At 39.8% G+C, this 19,213-nt stretch overlaps 1 protein-coding gene across 1 annotated transcript; it reads right to left on the reverse strand.

Moving 5' to 3' along the window:
* Positions 1–5,094: 5,094 nt before the first annotated feature.
* TOMM20 (translocase of outer mitochondrial membrane 20) lies at positions 5,095–18,511 on the reverse strand. Its single transcript, XM_063441229.1, has 5 exons — positions 18,297–18,511; positions 9,994–10,040; positions 7,269–7,350; positions 6,568–6,710; positions 5,095–5,432 (listed from the first exon to the last, which is right to left on the reverse strand). The coding sequence occupies exons 1-5, from the start codon at positions 18,418–18,420 to the stop codon at positions 5,388–5,390; spliced, it is 441 nt and encodes a 146-aa protein (XP_063297299.1). The 5' UTR covers positions 18,421–18,511; the 3' UTR covers positions 5,095–5,387.
* Between the last annotated feature and the right edge of the window lie 702 nt (positions 18,512–19,213).

The raw sequence follows: 19,213 nt of genomic DNA on the forward strand, positions 1-19,213 counted from the left end.
CTTGGTCATACCGATTCCCTCCTTTTTTGATACCAACATTACTAAATAAAATAAATATTGTTTAAGCTTCTGTCATGGCAGGTCTTCCCTTTTGTCCAAGATCTTGGATCACAGACCTTCTATATCTCTTCCGATTTTTCCTGAGTCACAGAATTTTCTGGAGCAGGAAGTTCATCCCGAAGAGAAGAAAAGATTAAATTTAGCAACTTGGCATCTCTTAATCGAGAAAAGTGACCAGCTCTATTTATCTGAGGATATGGAAAAATTTCATCTATTGGTGCAAATCCTTCAATAAAGATCCTCTCCAGTCTTTGATTCCCATCATCCTTAGATTCCTGCAATTCATTTTTGCTAAAGGTCTCAGTCCTTCTACACATTCAAAATGATTCCCACAAGTCCTCAGGCCCCAGCACTGGACACTGAGCTGTTCTACTCTTTCAGATCCTATTTTGGCTGTCAGTTATTTTACTATTCTCACCCTTTGATTGTAAGATTTTTCTATGCTGTTTCATGGATAAGATTCAATTCGCAACCTCATTCCTTCTTGAGATTTGACTTGGTTCTATCAGTCCTCACAGTGCCCTCTAAATATACTGTTTTGGAAGACTACTTAAGAGTTACTTCCTACCTTCTGCAATAATCCTGCTAATCCTTGGTAAAGTAAATGTCATCTTCTAGATGTCAAAAGAGCTCTCTGTATATTTTTTTAAAAATTTCGGAACCTTTCAGAAACTTAGAGCACCTTTTTATCTTTTTTTAAAGTAGATACAAAATATCTGAAATAAAAAGTCGATAACAAATGGACCTATAGTATGTCCAGGGGACTTCTAACAGGGGGTAACACTTAAAAATTGAAGAACAAGCACCAATGTGATCCAAGGAACACAAAAAAAGTTCCCTCGGTTTGCAAGTAAATATATATAATTGATGAAAAACACATTTTATTGAAGAATATAAGGATCAAAATAAAAAATTAATAAACTAATCACTCTCTAAATCCCTGAGGAGAGCTAATAAGCTCAGCAGACCTAATGGGGATACAGGATAGCAGGTGATCTAGGGTTGCTAAATAGCAAATGGTAATATGTGGACAGCTTTATAATGAGAAAAATTAACAAATTGGTAGAAATATTTAACTGTTTTGTAGTCAGTTTGTAATATTTGGTTAGAGATGCCCAAGCGGATTTAGCCTGTATAGCCTTAAGTTGCTAGTATTGAAGGTCTGTCACGTTGTATATTTCTGCTTTATCCAAAAATAGAAACACTGTATGCCCTAGTGCTAAGCAGATGTGCCTTCACTTAATTAATCTTGTTAAAGCTACAAGATAACTATCTAGAGGAAATTGAATCAAAGGTTACACAAAAAGCATAAAGACCACCTTTTTATGCACAGAAATCTACATGAACGGCTTAGCACGATAACCTGTAGTAAACATACTCTCTCTCAAAACACTAACTAAATGTAGATTCGCAGTACTTGAGTGGTAATAAATAAAAAATCCCTAAATAGTTGACTCCTGCTTGAAATACCCTAAAATTCCCCCATCTTAGAGAAAAGTCACTATGGGTATGCTAGATAAGTCCTCTTAACCATCACTCAAAAGAAAGTGTTAAACAAAAAGTGCCGGTAAAATTAACATAAAAAATGAAGAGACGTGAAGTCTGACACGCATTACGGCGCTGCTAAAGCGCCTTCGTCAAAGGCAATAACCGGGTACACTGACCTGTGCGGCTATTTGAACGGTGGGATAAACTACCATGGGCCAATCAGGTACAGAGGGCGTGTAGTTCTCCTCGCGCCATAATCAGAGACCGCATGAGCATTGGAAACTAGTTCACTTGCCCCTGCCCTCCCTAGATTTTTCAGCTTGTTCGGCTATTTTTCATGTGAGATTGAAAATACAATACCGGCGCCGGCCAGTAGGTGGCACTGTGTATGTGGAGAGAGAGACAAGGATAAGAAGCTACATCTTATTCCTGCATCTCTCTCCTGAATGAATCCTCAAAGGGAGCAGCACAGAGTGCAGCCAGCAACTCCTAGACTGCAGAGGCAGCCTGCAGATCAGGTGAGGGATGTGGAGGCAGCCTACAGATCAGGTAAGTGAGGCATTGGGGGGGGGATCATCCTACAGATCAAGGAAGTGAGGCATTGGGGGGGACGGGGATTAACCTACAGATCAAGGAAGTGAGGCATGGGGGGGGGGGCGCGCCTATAGATCAGGTAAGTGAGGCATGGGGGGCAGCCTACATATCAGGGAAGTGAGGGAGGGGAGAGACAGACTATAAATCAGGTGAGGGATGGGGGCAAGAGACAGCCTATAGATCAGGTAAGTAAGAGATGGAAGTATCCACCTACAGATCAGGTAAGTGAGTTATGTGGGAGACAGCCAACAGGAAAGGTCAGCAAGGAGCAGGAAGGTAAAGTAAGAGAGGGAGCAGAAAGGAGAAGGAACAGAAATGAGCAGGAAGGGACATCAAGGAGCAGAAAGAGGCAGCCAGGAGCACAAAGGAACAGAAATGAGCAAGAAGAGGCAGCAAGAAGCAGGAAGGGTCTGCAAGGAGCAAGAAGGGTCAGCAAGGAGGTGGAAGGTATAGCAGCACAAAGGTAAAGTAGCAGGAGCAGAAAAGGTCAGCAAGGAGCAGGAAGGGACACAAGAAGCACAAAAGTAAAATAGAAGAAAGAACAGAAATGAACAGGAAGGGACATCAAAGAGCAGAAAGGGTCAGCAATGAGCTTGAAGGGGCAGAAGGAGCACAAACGTAAAGTAGGAGAAGGAGCAGAAATTATCAGAAAGGGACAGAAGGAGCACAAAGGTAAAGGAGCAAAAGGATTAGAAAGAGAAAGGAGCAGAAGGGAGCAAAATAAGCAGAAAGGTAAAGGAGCCAAGGAGGAGATAAGAGTGTCAGAAAAAAAAGACTGTGTCAAATGAAGGAGAAGAAAAGGAGCAAGAAGGATAAATGACGTGAACCCTCCACTTTATTCTGGACACCACATCATAAGGCTTTGGTACCTGGGCCTGGCAGGGAAACTTTGGACCTTCTCATCTCCCCAGGTAAAAATAAAATAAAAAACAAAAAACAGTGTTAATGTGTTCACTTTTATTTACCGAGTGTCAGGAAGCACAGAGTGCCGCTGGGTAGGGGTGTTGCTGATTTGCTAGAGCAGTCAGCTGGCAGTCTAAGCCAATCAGTAGCTACCCATTCATTAAAAAGTAAAACATTTTTATAAACTAGCAATTGGCTTAGAGCGTCAACTGACCACTTTAGCCACCTGCAGCACCCATGCCTGACATCAATCTGCACACTGAGCTTTGGCTTGAAATTTGTCTCGGCAAGACAGATGATATAGCTAGATGAGGTAAGGATCAGGATCAAAGATGCACAAGTCAGAAGAGCGAGATATTTGGAAGGAATTGGATCTGGTAAATTCAGGGGGAGTTAACCAGAGGAATGAGTATCAGAGAATGTTTGGGTAAAGAGGAGTGTCCAAGAGTTTAAAAAGGCATGAGAGGTGGCTGACTGGATGTGGGAGCTTGGTCCAGGAGCAGAGAGTAAATGGTACTTGGGTGGTGTAAGATGTGGTAGAGAGCATAGGGTGGATGTGTTATAGCTGAGATACCATTTCCTTAAACTGAACCTGTCCAAAACAGAACTTCTGGTCTTTCCTCTCTCAAGTGTTACTACTTCCTTGTCTGTGTCCCTCCAAGTGAATGGCACCACCATCCACTTTACCTCTATGGTTCGCTGCCTAGGTGTTCTCTTTGACTGACATCTCCTTCACCCCTCATGTCCAATCAATCGCCAAATCCTGCCGCTTCCATCTCAAAAATATTGCGCGCATCTGACCCTATTTAACACCTGATACAGCAAAGGTGCTTGTCCATGCCGCTGTCCTCTCTCGCCTTGACTACTGTAATCCGCTTCTCAGTGGTCTTCCGTGTTCCCAACTTGCCCCATTACAGTGTATATTGAATGCAGCGGCAAGGCTCATCTTCCTGTCCGCCTGCACCTCCCCCTTTGTCAGACCTTACATTGGCTTCTGGTAAGATATAGGACTTAATTTAAGATCCTGATACTTGCTTACAAATCTCTACACAATGCTGCTCCGACCTATTTATCCTCACTATTACACAAATATGCCCCATCTAGGCCCCTACGCTCTGCCTACACCTACATCTAACCTCTGTTCGTACTCCTACCTCTGATGCTCACCTTAAAAAAAGACTTCTCTAGGGCTGCACCGTTCCCTTCCCCTCTCTGTTAGACTTTCACCCAATCTCCACTCCTTCAAAAAAATCTCTGAAAATTTACTTCTTTAGGAAAGCATATCAATTAAACTGAACAGCTTTCCCTCCCCGCACCCGGATTCATCTCCAATACCGGTCATCAAAACAAAACACTAGGTCCTAAATGAACACTATCCTAGCAACCTACTTTTCTGCCCCACCCTTACCTTTTGTGTCACATTAGCCCACTCCCTCTAGCTTGTAAGCTTGAGCAGGGCCCTCAATCCCTCTGTTCCTGTGTGTCCAACTCATCTGGTTACAAATACTTGTCTGATAGTCCACGCATTGTTGCAGCGCTATGGAACTTGTTGGCACTTTATAAATATTAATAATCATACCAGTGAGAAGAAATAAGAATGTATTGGTCAAGCATTATAGCCGTAATCCAGCAGTGAGTGATACATCTGATAACACTCAATTAAATAAAATAAATGGTTCCAAAGTAAATAAATGTAACAATATTAGAAGCAATGATACAACAAGAGAAAAGTATGCTTTCATCTGCCATACAAGTATTTGAACTATGAAAATCAGCACAACATGGGTACATATGGGTTGCAGTGTAACAGTCACCTTCTATATTAGAATGAACAGCTAAAGTACATCTCTCAAACCCCTGAAACACCCAAAAGCTTTGACTTGAGTGGATCATAACTGGCTAAATTATTTTCATCTACAGACAGCTTACTGTACAGGTCTTACCTACTAGGTATTTACAGCCAGGATGCTTTTATCATACATTTTGAATCAATTATTGAAGGAAGGACCACAAAGATTATTATAAAAATTATGTGCTCAAAAAAAAAAATGGGAGGATTTTTTTTATTGCCTTATACAAAAATGGGCATTTATGATATGTACATTCTAAACAAAAGCTTTGCTTAAAAAAACAAAAACAAAAAAACAAAACAAGATTTACATGTTTCCCACAGAATGTTAAAGTAAAACAAAAACACACATTTAACAAAACAATAAATAAAATCCCACCACTCTGATTTCACATCTTTGCCCTACTTATGAAATTGAAAATGTCCAGCAGCCATATCATAGATGCAATTGGAATACTATTGCAGTTAAGAACTACATTTGGATTTGTTTATTTTACTCCACATCATCTTCAGTGAGGGTTTGAGAACTCACAATCCTCTGTAAGACAAACATAAAAAAGTTATATATAAACAACATAAGAGGAGTAGAACAAAAATGGTAACAAACAAAAACAAAAAAATAAGATAGAGACACAGCTTTATGGAATTTGTAAAATCACAAGGATGGAGGAAACATCAATGGACAGAAGATGAGAGTCATACCAAACTTGTAGAGCTAAAATACTGAAACGGACAAAGTATACAGTAAAACATTACAAGTAGTAATTTAATAAGTTGGCCGATATATCAACCAAGGCAAATAAAGGGCTATTGTGACAATATTGCTTATTTCTAGAACGAAAAGCATAATAAGGAAAGAAGGGGCTCCTGAATCATGCTTGGAAAAACTCACATGTAAAAGGTGTTGCTTTGAGGCACTCAAAATCACTGCAGACTTCCAGTAGACCAATAGACTAAGAATCTGATACTAGGTTTTGCTTTCTGCAGAAAGACCTTTAAAAGCAAAGTCCTTAAAAAAGCAGGGACTGTGCAAAATTCAAAAACATGGTAAAAGACTTATTGAAGAAAAGGAATCACAATGGAATCTCTATAAAGTTTGATGAAGGCTCCATTGTGAGCCGAAATGTTGTGATTCCTTTTCTTCAATAAATCTCTGTCTTGGACAGTGTTCCTGAACTGTGCACAGTCCTTTATACCATTGGATTTGTGAAGGAAGTATACTATGGCTGGAAACACGCAGGTGGTCCTTATTACTAGAGCCTTCTCATTACTTGTGTGCATTAAAAAGGAAGGGATCACTTACATCCACTGGTTGGCAAAGCATTCCAATGGCAGTAATAATTACACTTTAGTTTCATTGTTACAAACAATATCACCAAGTATACAGAAACTGGGCAGACTTTCCTAGAGAGATCATATCAGATCAAAATAATCTATGTAAAAAACAAGGTCCAAGACTAACCATAACTACTTTATGGGCAAACTTTATATTTTATAATGTGTTTGAAAAAAAATGCAACAGGCTGAAGGACAAAATATATTACAAACATTTCAGTCAAAAATAAAAAAAAATGTCTAATATGCAAATGCCTGCAACACTTGCATATAATGAAATGTTCTGAATATCAGCCACTGTACCAAAAATAAATAAATACTAAATAAAATATTCTTACTTGGCTAATTGTTGGTAGTTTAGTCAAGAGCATCTGGAAAACAGGTGGAGGAAGAGTCTGCTGTAAAACCTGGAGCAACTGCTGGGGCTGTCCACATACAGCAATAGCATTTGTCAAGTGATCAACACCCTTTTCAAAGTCACCTGGATAAGGGAAGCAAATAAACACAAGTATAAAATATTTTATCCGACACATGAGAACATAAGATGTGCCTATCAAGAAGAAAGTGGTCAAGTAGTCTAACTACAACAACAAAAACTAAACCGTTCCAGTTCAGCGTAGCCTACATTGTAAGGTTTACATATTCCCCACAAAATTTGTTGAAATTATTTATATTGAAATTATGTAAAGTTGGGCTCCTTATACAATTAGGCAGACACCAACAGCATGGATCTCAATCAAGCTCTTCGATGTTGAAAGCCTATAGCTTACAGCATTTTTTTTCTTTTTGAATGTATTCGCTAGATTGCCAGAGAATCATGAGAGCTGTAGTTCAGCAACATCTGGAGGATGGAGTATGAAGTGCCTGAAAAATACCTAGAATAGTGCTGTATATAGCCACCAAGACAGGTTTGATGAAACCAGATTGTGTTCATGGAAGAGCTTTCCTTAAAAGGTACACTAAAGCATGTTATTACAACCACCAACAGTGAAATAAAGATCTGCAACAGAAGTATATGTCAAGTGCAGTTTATAACAACCTTGTGCTAGTAACTCTTCTCCAAGCTGAATTTCTTCAAGGAAGAATTTCTGAATAGCTTCAGCATCTTTAAGATCAGGCAACTATAAATGGAAAAAAAAAAAAAACATTATGAAAATTCATAGTTCGAATGTAAGGGACAATATAAGATCAATTTGGGCAGGGCTAAACAAACCCAAGGTTGACTAAGAATTCTGTCCTGGTGTTTGTCAGCCGTTCACCACTGAGGTGGGTTGCTGTGCAGAAAGGAGACGAACGTTGAGGGATGCTATGCTTTTTCACGTGCCCTGTGTGAGGTCAGGTGCCAGAATATGAGGTCACTCCAGCATCACTAAAAAGGTGTGCAAGGGAGCAGAGCAAGAAAAAAAGCAGGAAGACGACAGCATCCATACTAGACCTCAGGAAAATAATACACTCCAGCTCTCCCAAAGGTAGGGAGGGTGGGTAGACATAAATTAAAAGTAATTTGTGAGTGTGTATCTGTGATTATTGATGCTATAAATCTAAAAATACGAGGCAGGTTCATGGCCCCAAAAAGCAAAGTAAAAACAATTAAAACACTGTAAAAACATCTGATCTATCACATCAGAATACATTCAAAGGACACTATAGTCACCTGAACAACTTTAGCTTAATGAAGCAGTTTTGGTGTATAGAACATGTCCCTGCAGCCTCACTGCTCAATCCTCTGCCATTTAGGAGTTAAATCCCTTTGTTTATGAACCCTAGTCACACCTCCCTGCATGTGATTTGCACAGCCTTCCATAAACACTTCCTGTAAAGAGAGCCCTATTTAGGCTTTTATTGCAAGTTCTGTTTAAGATTTTCTTATCCCCTGCTATTCTAATAGATCGCTAGACCCTGCAAGAGCCTCCTGTATGTGATTAAAGTTCAATTTAGAGATTGAGATACAATTATTTAAGGTAAATAACATCTGTTTGAAAGTGAAACCAGTTTTTTTTTTCCATGCAGGCTCTGTCAATCATAGTCATAAATCACAAAGTGATTTAACTCCTAAATGACAGTGAATTGAGCAGTGAAATTGCAGGGGAATGATCTATACACTAAAACTGCTTTATTTAGCTAAAGTAATTTAGGTGACTATAGTGTTCTTTTCATTAACTGCATAAGTTAAATGCCCATGATGTTTTTTTTCTAGTTTTCATGTGGAAATTTAAAGGAAAACTATGTATTCCGGACATTAAAATGTTAAACTATTTATTGTGGCCGATCCCCCTCTGATTGCATGGGAAAGGTGATTTAACTAGCTTATTCTTCTTGCTGCGGCCGCCTCCGCCTCCATGGAATCAATGCATCTCTATAGAAGAAGTTCAGCGCCTCCATGCAGAGCTGGACTTGGAAGCACCTCTAGTGGCCGTTTGAGTACGGCCACTAGAGGTTTTAGTAGGCAACAATGTAAACACAGCCTTTTCTCTGAAGGGACAGGCTAAAGACACATCAAGCTGTGGTGGTTCTGGAGACTATTGTGTCCCTTTAAGAGGTTATATTTGTCATTGAAAATACAGCTTTGTTATTTTATATATAAAAAAAAAACAAAAAACTGACTTTACATTTTTAGCTGGCTTCTAGATTCAAAGAAAACGTATCAGTTTGAGGTAAGGGTTCCCCAATATACTCAAGCCTTTCATTTACCCAAACTACCAAACCTTTGCATATACTACAATGAAGATTAAAAGAAATGTCCTGGTTAGAAGTGAAAAAGACTAACAAGGAGAAGGAGGGAGAACATCATTCTTGAATAGAAAAAGATAGAGAGAAAAGTGGTAAGTCAGGAAAAATAAAATAGATTAGCAGTACAGCAGAGAAATGGGAAAGTAAAATCTACTTTATGCTTGTAAGGCTCCAAATCAGCTATGAATCTGACTGTGCGAAACTTAGAAGTGGTTGCCCTGAGTGCACGGAGGTGCTAGTGCTGAAGCAGCGACCATAGTGCGCGTTCTGGTGCATAGGTGGGCGATTTGGCATATTGGAGGCGGAAGCCTACTCAGGAGGTGAGTGAGGTGGACGGCCGACGCCCCACTATCCTGCCCATTGGCCACAAGCAAAATCTTTGGTGTTTTGTAGTGTTGGCCTCATCCCTCATTTCCCCCCATCCAGCTCAGCATTATAGCTTGACAGTCTGTAGCCTTTCCAGTACTGAGCTGGCATATGTCTTAAGCCAACAAGATTTCTTTATAGTGAACTCATTGTTAGTATGCAAGTCACCATAGAATAATATGTATAATCTTTCACCCCTCAGCTGCTCTACCCCTAGTTGGTGTAGGCTAGTTTGTGTTCTGGAACTGCATCAGGAAGATGGATTATTAATACTCTCACTATTGTTTATATGAGGGACTGCCTACAACACTGTCTACTTCTCCAGCTCCTTGGGTTTCATTTTGCCTGTGTTACCTCATCATATCCATTGTTTCATCTCTGACCTTGCTTTTATTTGCGACCAGCCTGGGGCCTCCAGGGGAACTCATCCTGATCTCCCTTATTGATATAAGCTTGTTATTATTAATTATTGTTCTAAAAAAAAGTGTGCAGATCACGTGTTATGTATACTGCAACTTGATCATTTCTTCCGATATTCTAACATGACTGTCAATCTGATGTTTGAATCATGCAGACGCTTTAAATTAGGAGTTGTTTGTACCATAAACTGTTAAATCAGCGCAGATATGCCATATTATTTATCGCTTTCCTGAATTATTAACACCTACCTTTGACTGTCCTGCTTTTTCTTTAGCAAGCTTTTGTTTTCGCCGTTCTGCAAAACACAAACATAATTTATACATATGTATATTATTACTTCCCTATTAGCTAAACTGTTCACATGATGATATTGAAGCATCATGCATATATCAAGAGGTAAGAAAAGTATGGCTCGGAAGCTAATGCGACATTTCAGTTTCATGAATGGAACAGGTGAACACAAAAACTGAATAGCATTTCTTTCCATTCCGTCAATTATGGCATATAAACAGATTACATAGAAAGTGAAGAGTTTAAAGAAAACTAGTTTCCTTACCAAGATCGTGTAGGGGAAAGTAAGGACTCAAGTCCATCAAGTTCAACATTTAGACATCTTATGCTGGTGATCCAAAAGATTAGAGAAAATCCAGTTTGAAGCAATGGGTAATTTATGCCACAAAACGATTAAAAAAAAAAAAAAAATCCTTCCAGACTCCATGATATCAATCAATCTATTGACGTACATATACATACATACATACATACGAATCAATACTTTATATGCATGACAGCACCTTACCAACTTTTGCAATAGCATGCCAGGATTGCAAAATGTTGCCTAGTATTTATCATCTATAATTGTTCCCAGATTTGGGTCATCTGCAAATGCCGACTCAAGACTTCCAATTCCCACTTCAAGATCATTTTTAAAAACTGGTTAAAAGACAAGTAGAACCAGAACAGGACCATTAGGTACTTCAATTACCATTTCTGTCCAATTTAAAAATGTTCCCATTTACAACTGCTCACTGCCTTTAAGCTAATGTTCTATTTTAGAACTCTTTTTTCATCATCTTGTGTGGAGCTGTATCAAAAATGACATAGCAAAATCTAAGTTGATAAGATCCACGGCAACAGCCAGTTAGGGAGGGAAAGGCATAATTGCATTAAAGTGATTGCTACAAAACCTCTATTTTAGAAATACATAATTTAATGGCATCTACTGTATTCTAGTCAGATGAAGATATTTATTTTGCATTATGTAACCATTTGTGCATGATTAACTGCTAGTAATGCATTCACCATCCTTACAAATACATTCAAGGAGGATATTGGACCATGTCTGTGAGAACAACTAGTTTTGCTTTTATAAAAATATTTCAGACACGGTTTAAAATATTGCAAGGCAAATTATACGGTATACATTCTAAAACTTTTCATTCCCTAAATATGTTTATAAGAGATAAAAGGAACAAATAAAACATTTGTAACTGTCCATAATTTTAATGTTTGTGTGAAAGGCAATGTGTACACATAATTGCCACTTTATCTTTTTCTTTTATGTGCCAACCATGCTTAAAAAAAAAAAAAATGTCATGCCAATATTTTCAAACAAAAACAGATTGTAGTGAAGGCGTTTCTTCCAAAAGTAAAAAAGTAGTTATGAATGTAGGAATAGCCACCTAAAGGACCACTATAGGCACCCAGACCACTTCAGCTCAATTATTAGGTCTGGGTGCCAGATCCATCTAGGTTTAACCCTGCCTTCTGTAAACATAGCAGTTTCTGAGAAACTGCTATGTTTACATATGCGTTAATCCAGCCTCTAGTGGCTGTCTCACTGACAGCAGCTAGAGGCGCTTCCGCGTGAGAAGACGCCAGCGTCCACAGGAAAGCATTGAGAATGCTTTCCTATGGACTGGCTGAATGCGAGCGCAGCTCTTGCTGCGCATGCGCATTCAGCCGATGACGACCGAAGGAGGAGGAGAGTCCCCAGCGCTGGAGAAAGGTAAGATTTTAACCCCTTCATCCCCCCTAGAGCCCGACGGGAGTGTGACCCTGAAGGGTGGGGGCACCCTCAGGGCACTATAGTGGTCCTTTAAAGAGCATCTCGATGTTAAAAAAAAACAAAAAAAAAACACAAACCTGTTTTTAATGCATATGATGGGGCGAATGGGAGGCCTTGGCTGCAAATCTCTTCTCTGTAGCCTTTACAAGCCTTACACTTTATTCTCACAGACTTTAAAGAAACACTCTACAAAATGGGGAAAAAAGAACAAAACCACTGTTTAATAGATATATCCCCAATGAATACATACATGTATTCATTGTGGGTATATCTTCAAAGTGTTTGCAAAGGGTGCAGATCTTATGAACTGCAGTCTTCACAAGCCCTGAAAAGACTTTAATCTCTTCACATGTAAATAATCAGAGACTTCTAATTGAGAAGCCTCTAAACTGGCATCCACATGTAGAGCTGCTGGCTTGTGCACCATTGCTTCTGTCGGCTTGTGAATGTCTGGTCTGAGGTCTGTGTGGGATGAAGCAGGCATGTTCAAGTAGAGCGTTCCTGACACTTTCGTTAGCTTAGAGGAGCTAACAGGAGGAACCTGTAAACATTCATCACTGTTTGAGAGCCAGAGGGGGTGTTCCCTAGTTAATTTTAAAAATGTGCCGATTTCTCATAGAAAATCTGTACTTTTATAAATTGAAGTTAAACTAGGACACTCCAGTAAGCTGATGTGCTTTTGGGGTGTGGAGTGGTCCTTTAACCCCTTAAAGACCAAACTTCTGGAATAAAAGGGAATCATGACATGTCATGTGTCCTTAAGGGGTTAAAAGAACACTATCAGGTCAGGAACATGTATTCATGACCCCATGGGGTTCACAACACCATCTAGCCCCCCCTAAATATGGTAAAATCTTACCTTTACACCAGTCTGCTGCTGCTGGCTCTGCGCCCTGATTTGCCTGCTTGGCTGAAATCATCAGAAGTGTTGTGCAAAGCCAATTACAATGATTTACCATAGTAAAGCATTGGATTGGCTGAGAATGTAAAGGAGGCAGATTGGGGCAGAGCCAGCACAAGCCAAACCCAGCCCAGCCCTGGCCAATCATCATCTCCTCAAAGAGATGCATTGAATCAATGCATCTCTATGAGGAACGTTCAGTGTCTCCATGCAGTGGGTGAAGACACTGAATGGCAGTGCTGCACACTGTGCAGCACAGCCCCAGTAAGCACCTCTAGCAGCGATCTGAGGATGACCAGTAGTGGTATCCCTCGGCTGTAATGTAAAACACTGCCTTTTCTTGGCACCAAAATCATTACATAAAGATGTAGTGGCTTTTGTACTTAAGAGTGTGCCTTTAAAGCAATATTTTAAGAACCAACACAACATTGTGGCCCAAGTTATTTTTAATAATCTGTATATTCTTGCATGATTAAATGTTTACAGTTTTAGTAAAAATAACTAGAAGAATTCAAAGGAACATTATAGTCACCAAAAACAACTGTAGCTTAATGATGCAGTTTAAGTGTATAGAACATGCCTCTGCAGTCGCACTCCTCAATAATCTGCCATTTAGTAGTTAAATCACACTGGTTATGCAGGCCTAGCTTTCCTAAACACTTCCTGTTAAAAGCAATGTAATGGTTAAACATCCTTTATTGCACAGTCTGTTTAATGTAGAATTTATAATCTCCTACACTGTTAATAACCTGATAGACCTTGAAGGAGAGCCCATGTATGTGATTAAAGTTCAATTTACAGAGCAGGAGATGAAAACATCTGATTAAAAACTAAACCATTTTTTCTTGCAGGTTGTGTGAGTCACAGCCAGGGGATGAGTGGGTAAGGCTGCATAAACAGAAACAAAACTGATTTAACTCCTAAATGGCAGAGAATTGAGCAGTAAGACTACAGGGGCATGATCTATACACCAAGACTGCTTCATTAAGCTAGAGTTGTTTTAGTTACTGTAGTGTTCCTTTAAATGTTTGACACATTCTGCAGCTTAATCCTGTCTCACCAGTCCTTCCAGCCTATTTGAACATCTTGCTAATTATTATATGTGGTACGTGACAACACAGCTCCCTTTCTGTGTTTGTCCAATAAAGTATTCCAAATCATTAGTAAGCACAAAAAAAAAAAACAAAAACACACACTTACGTGTACGACTGATCATTTAACCCTTTAAGATCGGAAGGCGTACAATTACGCCCTATTTTAAGCGGCTCTAAACGCCGCCGGGCGTTATTGTACGCCCTCCGGTCTTTTCTTACTTACCCGGTCGCCGCCGATCCCACGCCGGCGATCGCAGTTGGGGGGACTCCCAGGGAGCCCCCCGCGGCACATCCGTCCTCTTCCGACCACCCCCCGGCCATGTGAGAGTGAGGTCCTTGCGAGGACCTCACGATCACATGGCCGGGTTAGCTGGCTCGGGCATTGCCAGCATGGGGACCAACTGTAATGACAGTTAGTCCCCCTGCTGGCTGGAAATGAAAAAAAGAATTAATCAGTGTAAAATAAATAAAATTATATAATATATATATATATATATATATATATATATATATACACACACACACACACAATAGAAAACTCTTGCACTCCAACTATAGTAAATTATACCAGGTGCCTAGTTCCAAATTCATAAAATATCAAAAAATTACCGGCAGTCGTGGGTTTCTCTCATCCAATTTATTGTAGGTAAGTACTGCTAGGTCCTAGGACCTAGCAGTACTTACCTACAATAAATTGGATGAGAGAAACCCACGAGTGCCGGTAATTTTTTGATTATATATATATATATATATATATATATATATATATATATATATATATATATTTATATTAATTATAAAAAAATATGTTAATACGTTAAAAAATAAAATAAAAAGTAAAATAATTAAAAAATATATAGATGTGTGTTATTTCGTTCTAACTGTATTGTGATATTAGTATATATATTTATATCAAGATACACGTAGAACGAAATTATATATATCTATATACATAAATATATACGTATATATCACTATATATAAATATATACACACACACACACACACACACGAATTCTACACATATATTTAGGTAATAATTTTTCATATTTAGGTATCCTAATTAATTACAATTTGCGGGACCTGCCTCACAACGCATGCTGAAAGTATAGGGAATTTAATTTGCTAGCACTATATTTAACCCTATAACTTTCCAAGACACCAAAAAATCTGTACATGAGGGGTACTGTTTTACTCGGGAGACTTCGCTGAACACAAATATTAGTGTTTCAAAACAGTAAAATGTATTACAACGATGATATCTTCAGTAAAAGTGAAGTTTTTTGCATTTTTCACGCACAAACAGCACTTACACGGACGATATTATTGCTGTGATACTTTTTACTGTTTTGAAATATTTTGAGATATTTGTGTTCAGCGAAGTCTCCCGAGTACAACAGTACCCCTCATGTACAGGTTTTATGGTGTTTTCAAAAGTTACAGCGTCAAATATAAGGCTTGTGTTTCATTTTTTTCACATTAAAATTTGCCAGATTGCTTACGTTGCCTTTGTGACCCTATGGTAGCCCAAGAATGAAAATTACCCCTATGATGGCATACCATTTGCAATAGTAGACAACCCAAGGTATTGCAAATGGGGTATGTCCAGTCTTTTTTAGTAGCCACTTGGTCACAAACACTGGCCAAAATTGGCGTTTTTTGCATTTTTCACACACAAACAAATACCAACGCTAACTTTGGCCAGTGTTTGTGACCAAATTGCTACTAAAAAAGACTGGACATACCCCATTTGCAATACCTTGGGTTGTCTACTATTGCAAATGGTATGCCATTATGGGTGTAAATTTATTTCCTGGGCTACTATACAGTCTCAAAGGCAACGTAACCAATCTGGCGAATTTCAAATTTCAAATGTAACACGCTATATTTGACCCTGTAAATTCCCAAAACACCATAAAACCTGTACATAGGGGGTACTGTTTTACACGTGAGACATTGCTGAATACAAATATGTGTATTTTATTGCAGTAAAAGCAAACAGTATTATGACATTGACAGTTAAAATGTCATGTAGAACTAAAAAAATAAAAAAAAATCTTATTTTCTCCCATTTTTTTCAGATTAAATTATGTTTCATAGCTAAATATTTGATATTAAATGAAAGCCCTGTTTCCCCTGAATAAAATGATATATAATAAGGGGGGGTGCATTTAATATGAAAGAGGTGAATTACGGTTGGACAGAATATAGCGCAAATGCCAGGTTTTGTTTACGTTTTGTTCTGTTCACAACGTGTAAATTTGGCTCAGTCCTTAAGGGGTTAAAGGAACACTATAGCGTGAAGAATACATGTTTGAATCCTAATGTTATCGTGTTCTGAGACATCTAGGTGTTAAAATGTTGCACTGTACCAATCAAATGCTGCTCTATGGGCAGCATTTGATTTCTAACAGAGTAACTGCAAAGAAGCTCTTCTAGTGACTGTCTTACTGACAGCCACTATTGGCAAGTTAACCCTGCAATGGCTTCAAAAGACAGGGGTGAAGTGTGCCTTCATCGAGATTAAGTCATCTGGGTGCCTTTAGTGTTTCCTTTAACCCCTTAAGGACCAAACTTCTGGAATAAAAGGGAATCATGACATGTCATGTGTCCTTAAGTGGTTAAAGGGACACTATAGTCACCAGAACACCTTCAGCTTATGCAGTTGTTCTGGTGAGTATAATAGCTCCCTTCGGGAGGGGGTGGGGTGGGGGGAATCAATATAGGGTTCCTGACCCTATAGTGATCCTTTAAGCTTTCATAAGCAAAAATCTGATAACTAAAACTACAACTTCCAATAAGCCTTACCCATAGAGGCCTAATGCACATGGATTTATGGAATGAAGTTAGTTCCATAGATGGCTACTAAAGCAACCCAATTGGCTGATCATTTCCTTGTCTGTACACTGCAAGACACTCTAGCCACCATAACCACTTCAGCCTATTTCACTGTGGCAGTGAAGTTGCCAAGAACGCTGAACAGCAAAGTTAAAAGGGACCCTATAGACACCCACACCACTTCAGCTCATAGAAGTGTCCCTGACCCCTTAGCCCTTTAAAGGGACACTATAGTCACCTGAACAACTTAAGCTTAATGTAGTTGTTCAGGTATGATCTATAGCTCCCTGCAGGCAATCTAATTTAAACACTATAATTTTCAGAGAAAATACAGTGTTTACATTGATTGATAGGAATACCGCCAGTGGCCGTCACTCAGACGGCCACCAGAAGAACTTCCTATCATGCAGGGCCCTAAAAATGCCCTGTACACGTCAGACGTATTAAAATACGTCTGACGTGTGCAGGAGAGAGAAGGCACTGTGTGCGTGCCTTCTCTCTCCAGCCTGTCAGCAAAGGAGGGGGGCGGGCAAAGACCGCAAGCTGAGCTGTCAGTCAGCTCAGCTCGCGGCCACGCACACCGCGCGCATGCGTGGTAGTGCGCTCAGGACTTCAGAGGGCGGCATGAATGCTGCCCTCTGAAGTGTGTGCGCATGTGCGGCAAAGCCGCACATGCGCACAAGGGAGCAATGACGCTTCCAAATGGAAGCGTCTGATTGCTCCCTGCTTGCACCCGCCTGTTTCGTCATTTTGAAGAAATAGGGGGCACGGCTTCACGAGGCTCCCGGCGCTGGAACCAGGTAAGTAAATTCGGCTGCCTGGAGAGTCCCTTTAATGTAAAACATTGCAGGTTTAGACAAATAATACGGTCTACCAGACAGTCACTAGAGGAGCTTCCTTCTGTTTCACAGAGTTTAACTTCGTGAAATGACAATAGGCATGCTCACGCTTTGCATGAGGATATCCAGGGTCTTAAAATCACCACAGAAAAGCATTAATTTAATGCATTTCTACAGGGGAAGGCCTTTAAAAATAGTTTTGTTTTACTGATCTCTCCGCGCACCGCAGTAAAAAAAAATGTATTACAGTGCAGAAAACAAATGACACTTCCTGAAAAGTGACAATTCTATTTAAAGAACCATTCCAAACACCAAAACCATTACAATACACTGTAGTCATTATGGCTTCAGGAATGCCCTGGTGTCCCCATAATGAATGACATTGCAGGGCTTACCTCACAGCTTATCTAAAGCTCCTAACTGGAGATGTGGGAATCAGCGCATGGCAAATCCCAGGTAAGAATTCAAACTATTCTAAAAAAACAAACAGATTACTTATAATGAAGTGCATAGATCACTCTTAGCACCGTAACCGCTAACAGTGTTGTAGGGTTTATGGAACTTGAAATGTTCCTTTATGACCCAACATGTTTCCCCCTTTACATTAGCCAGGCACAGCATTCCTTCGGAACATTGAATGACAAATCTAATGGTAACAGCTTGCATACTATATTTCATCATGAGCTGAAAACAATACAGGTCAGGTCTACGTGCACTGAACATCCCTAACCCCCCCCCCCCCCCCCCACTTGACATGCAGCCAAGGCCCATCATATGTACATGTCACACACAGGACCATGGGTGGCCTTACTCTCTTTCAGTCTGTTCTTGAAGTTGGGATCGTTCCTCCGCTTCCTGTCGAAATAGATACAGTAGCCTAGAAACAAAGCCCCGCACACCCCGGCCGCTATGGCGCTGGTTCTCCCCGCTACCATTTTAAAACGCTCTGCCCGGGATTGCACGTTTCTCCTTCGGCACCCTTGAATCAAGACAAACCACAGGAACCGACGTCATTAAAGTGCGACTTCCAGACTCCTCCCTCACTCGTTCTCGTACATTGAAATGATTTCTTGTGTCACATGACTGTTGTGGGCACGCGGTGCAGGTTGTAGCTGTGCTGAATGGTTATTATACATCGGTCATGTCTTTCCTTCTGCTGCCTGAAATGTTGGATCAAACAGGAAAGATGAACAATCACAATCCTGTCACAGGACAGCTTGATATCTGACTATGAACAAATTAAAGGAATTATCATGAAGTAGGGTTAAAGGACACCATATGCACCTTTTATCCTGCAATGTAAAACAGTGCAGTTTGAGATAAACGGCAGTGTTTGTATTGCAGGGTTAAGGCTGCCTCTCAGCCACTGGAGGTGCTTTCTGGCTTTTCACAGAGTTTAAATGGTTTAACCTGGTAATAATGGCAATAATAATAATAATAACCTCTAAGTTGCCTCCAGCAGCGATGTCCATTCACCAGAGGCAGCATCTGGGGTCTGTGCAGTGTCTCCGGGCATGGGTGCCACTGATCAAACATAGTTTAGATCATACAAAGTAAGATAGTGGATCTTAAATATAATGTGTATGCACTCACAAACGTAGAGCTATTAACCCAGCTCTGGTTTGGATCACGTCTGGGGCCGTTTAGGCGACCCACCCCTATTATGGATATATGTCATGTTCTGTATGAAAAATAGAAATACACACAATTGCACAGTATTGCTGATAC

Source organism: Pelobates fuscus, chromosome 2 (assembly GCF_036172605.1).
Source record: "Pelobates fuscus isolate aPelFus1 chromosome 2, aPelFus1.pri, whole genome shotgun sequence".
Taxonomy (NCBI): Eukaryota; Metazoa; Chordata; class Amphibia; order Anura; family Pelobatidae; genus Pelobates; species Pelobates fuscus.

What these genes read in the sequence shown, in the direction of transcription:
- TOMM20 (XM_063441229.1), bottom strand. Translation starts at nt 18,420, where the DNA reads ATGGTAGCGGGGAGAACCAGCGCCATAGCGGCCGGGGTGTGCGGGGCT. An exon ending in AGAAGAGTTACTAGCACAAG is followed by an intron (nt 6,711 to 7,268) that starts GTTGTTATAAAC and finishes TCCCTTATCCAG; the next exon opens with GTGACTTTGAAAAGGGTGTT. An exon ending in AACTACCAACAATTAGCCAA is followed by an intron (nt 5,433 to 6,567) that starts GTAAGAATATTT and finishes TTTGTCTTACAG; the next exon opens with AGGATTGTGAGTTCTCAAAC.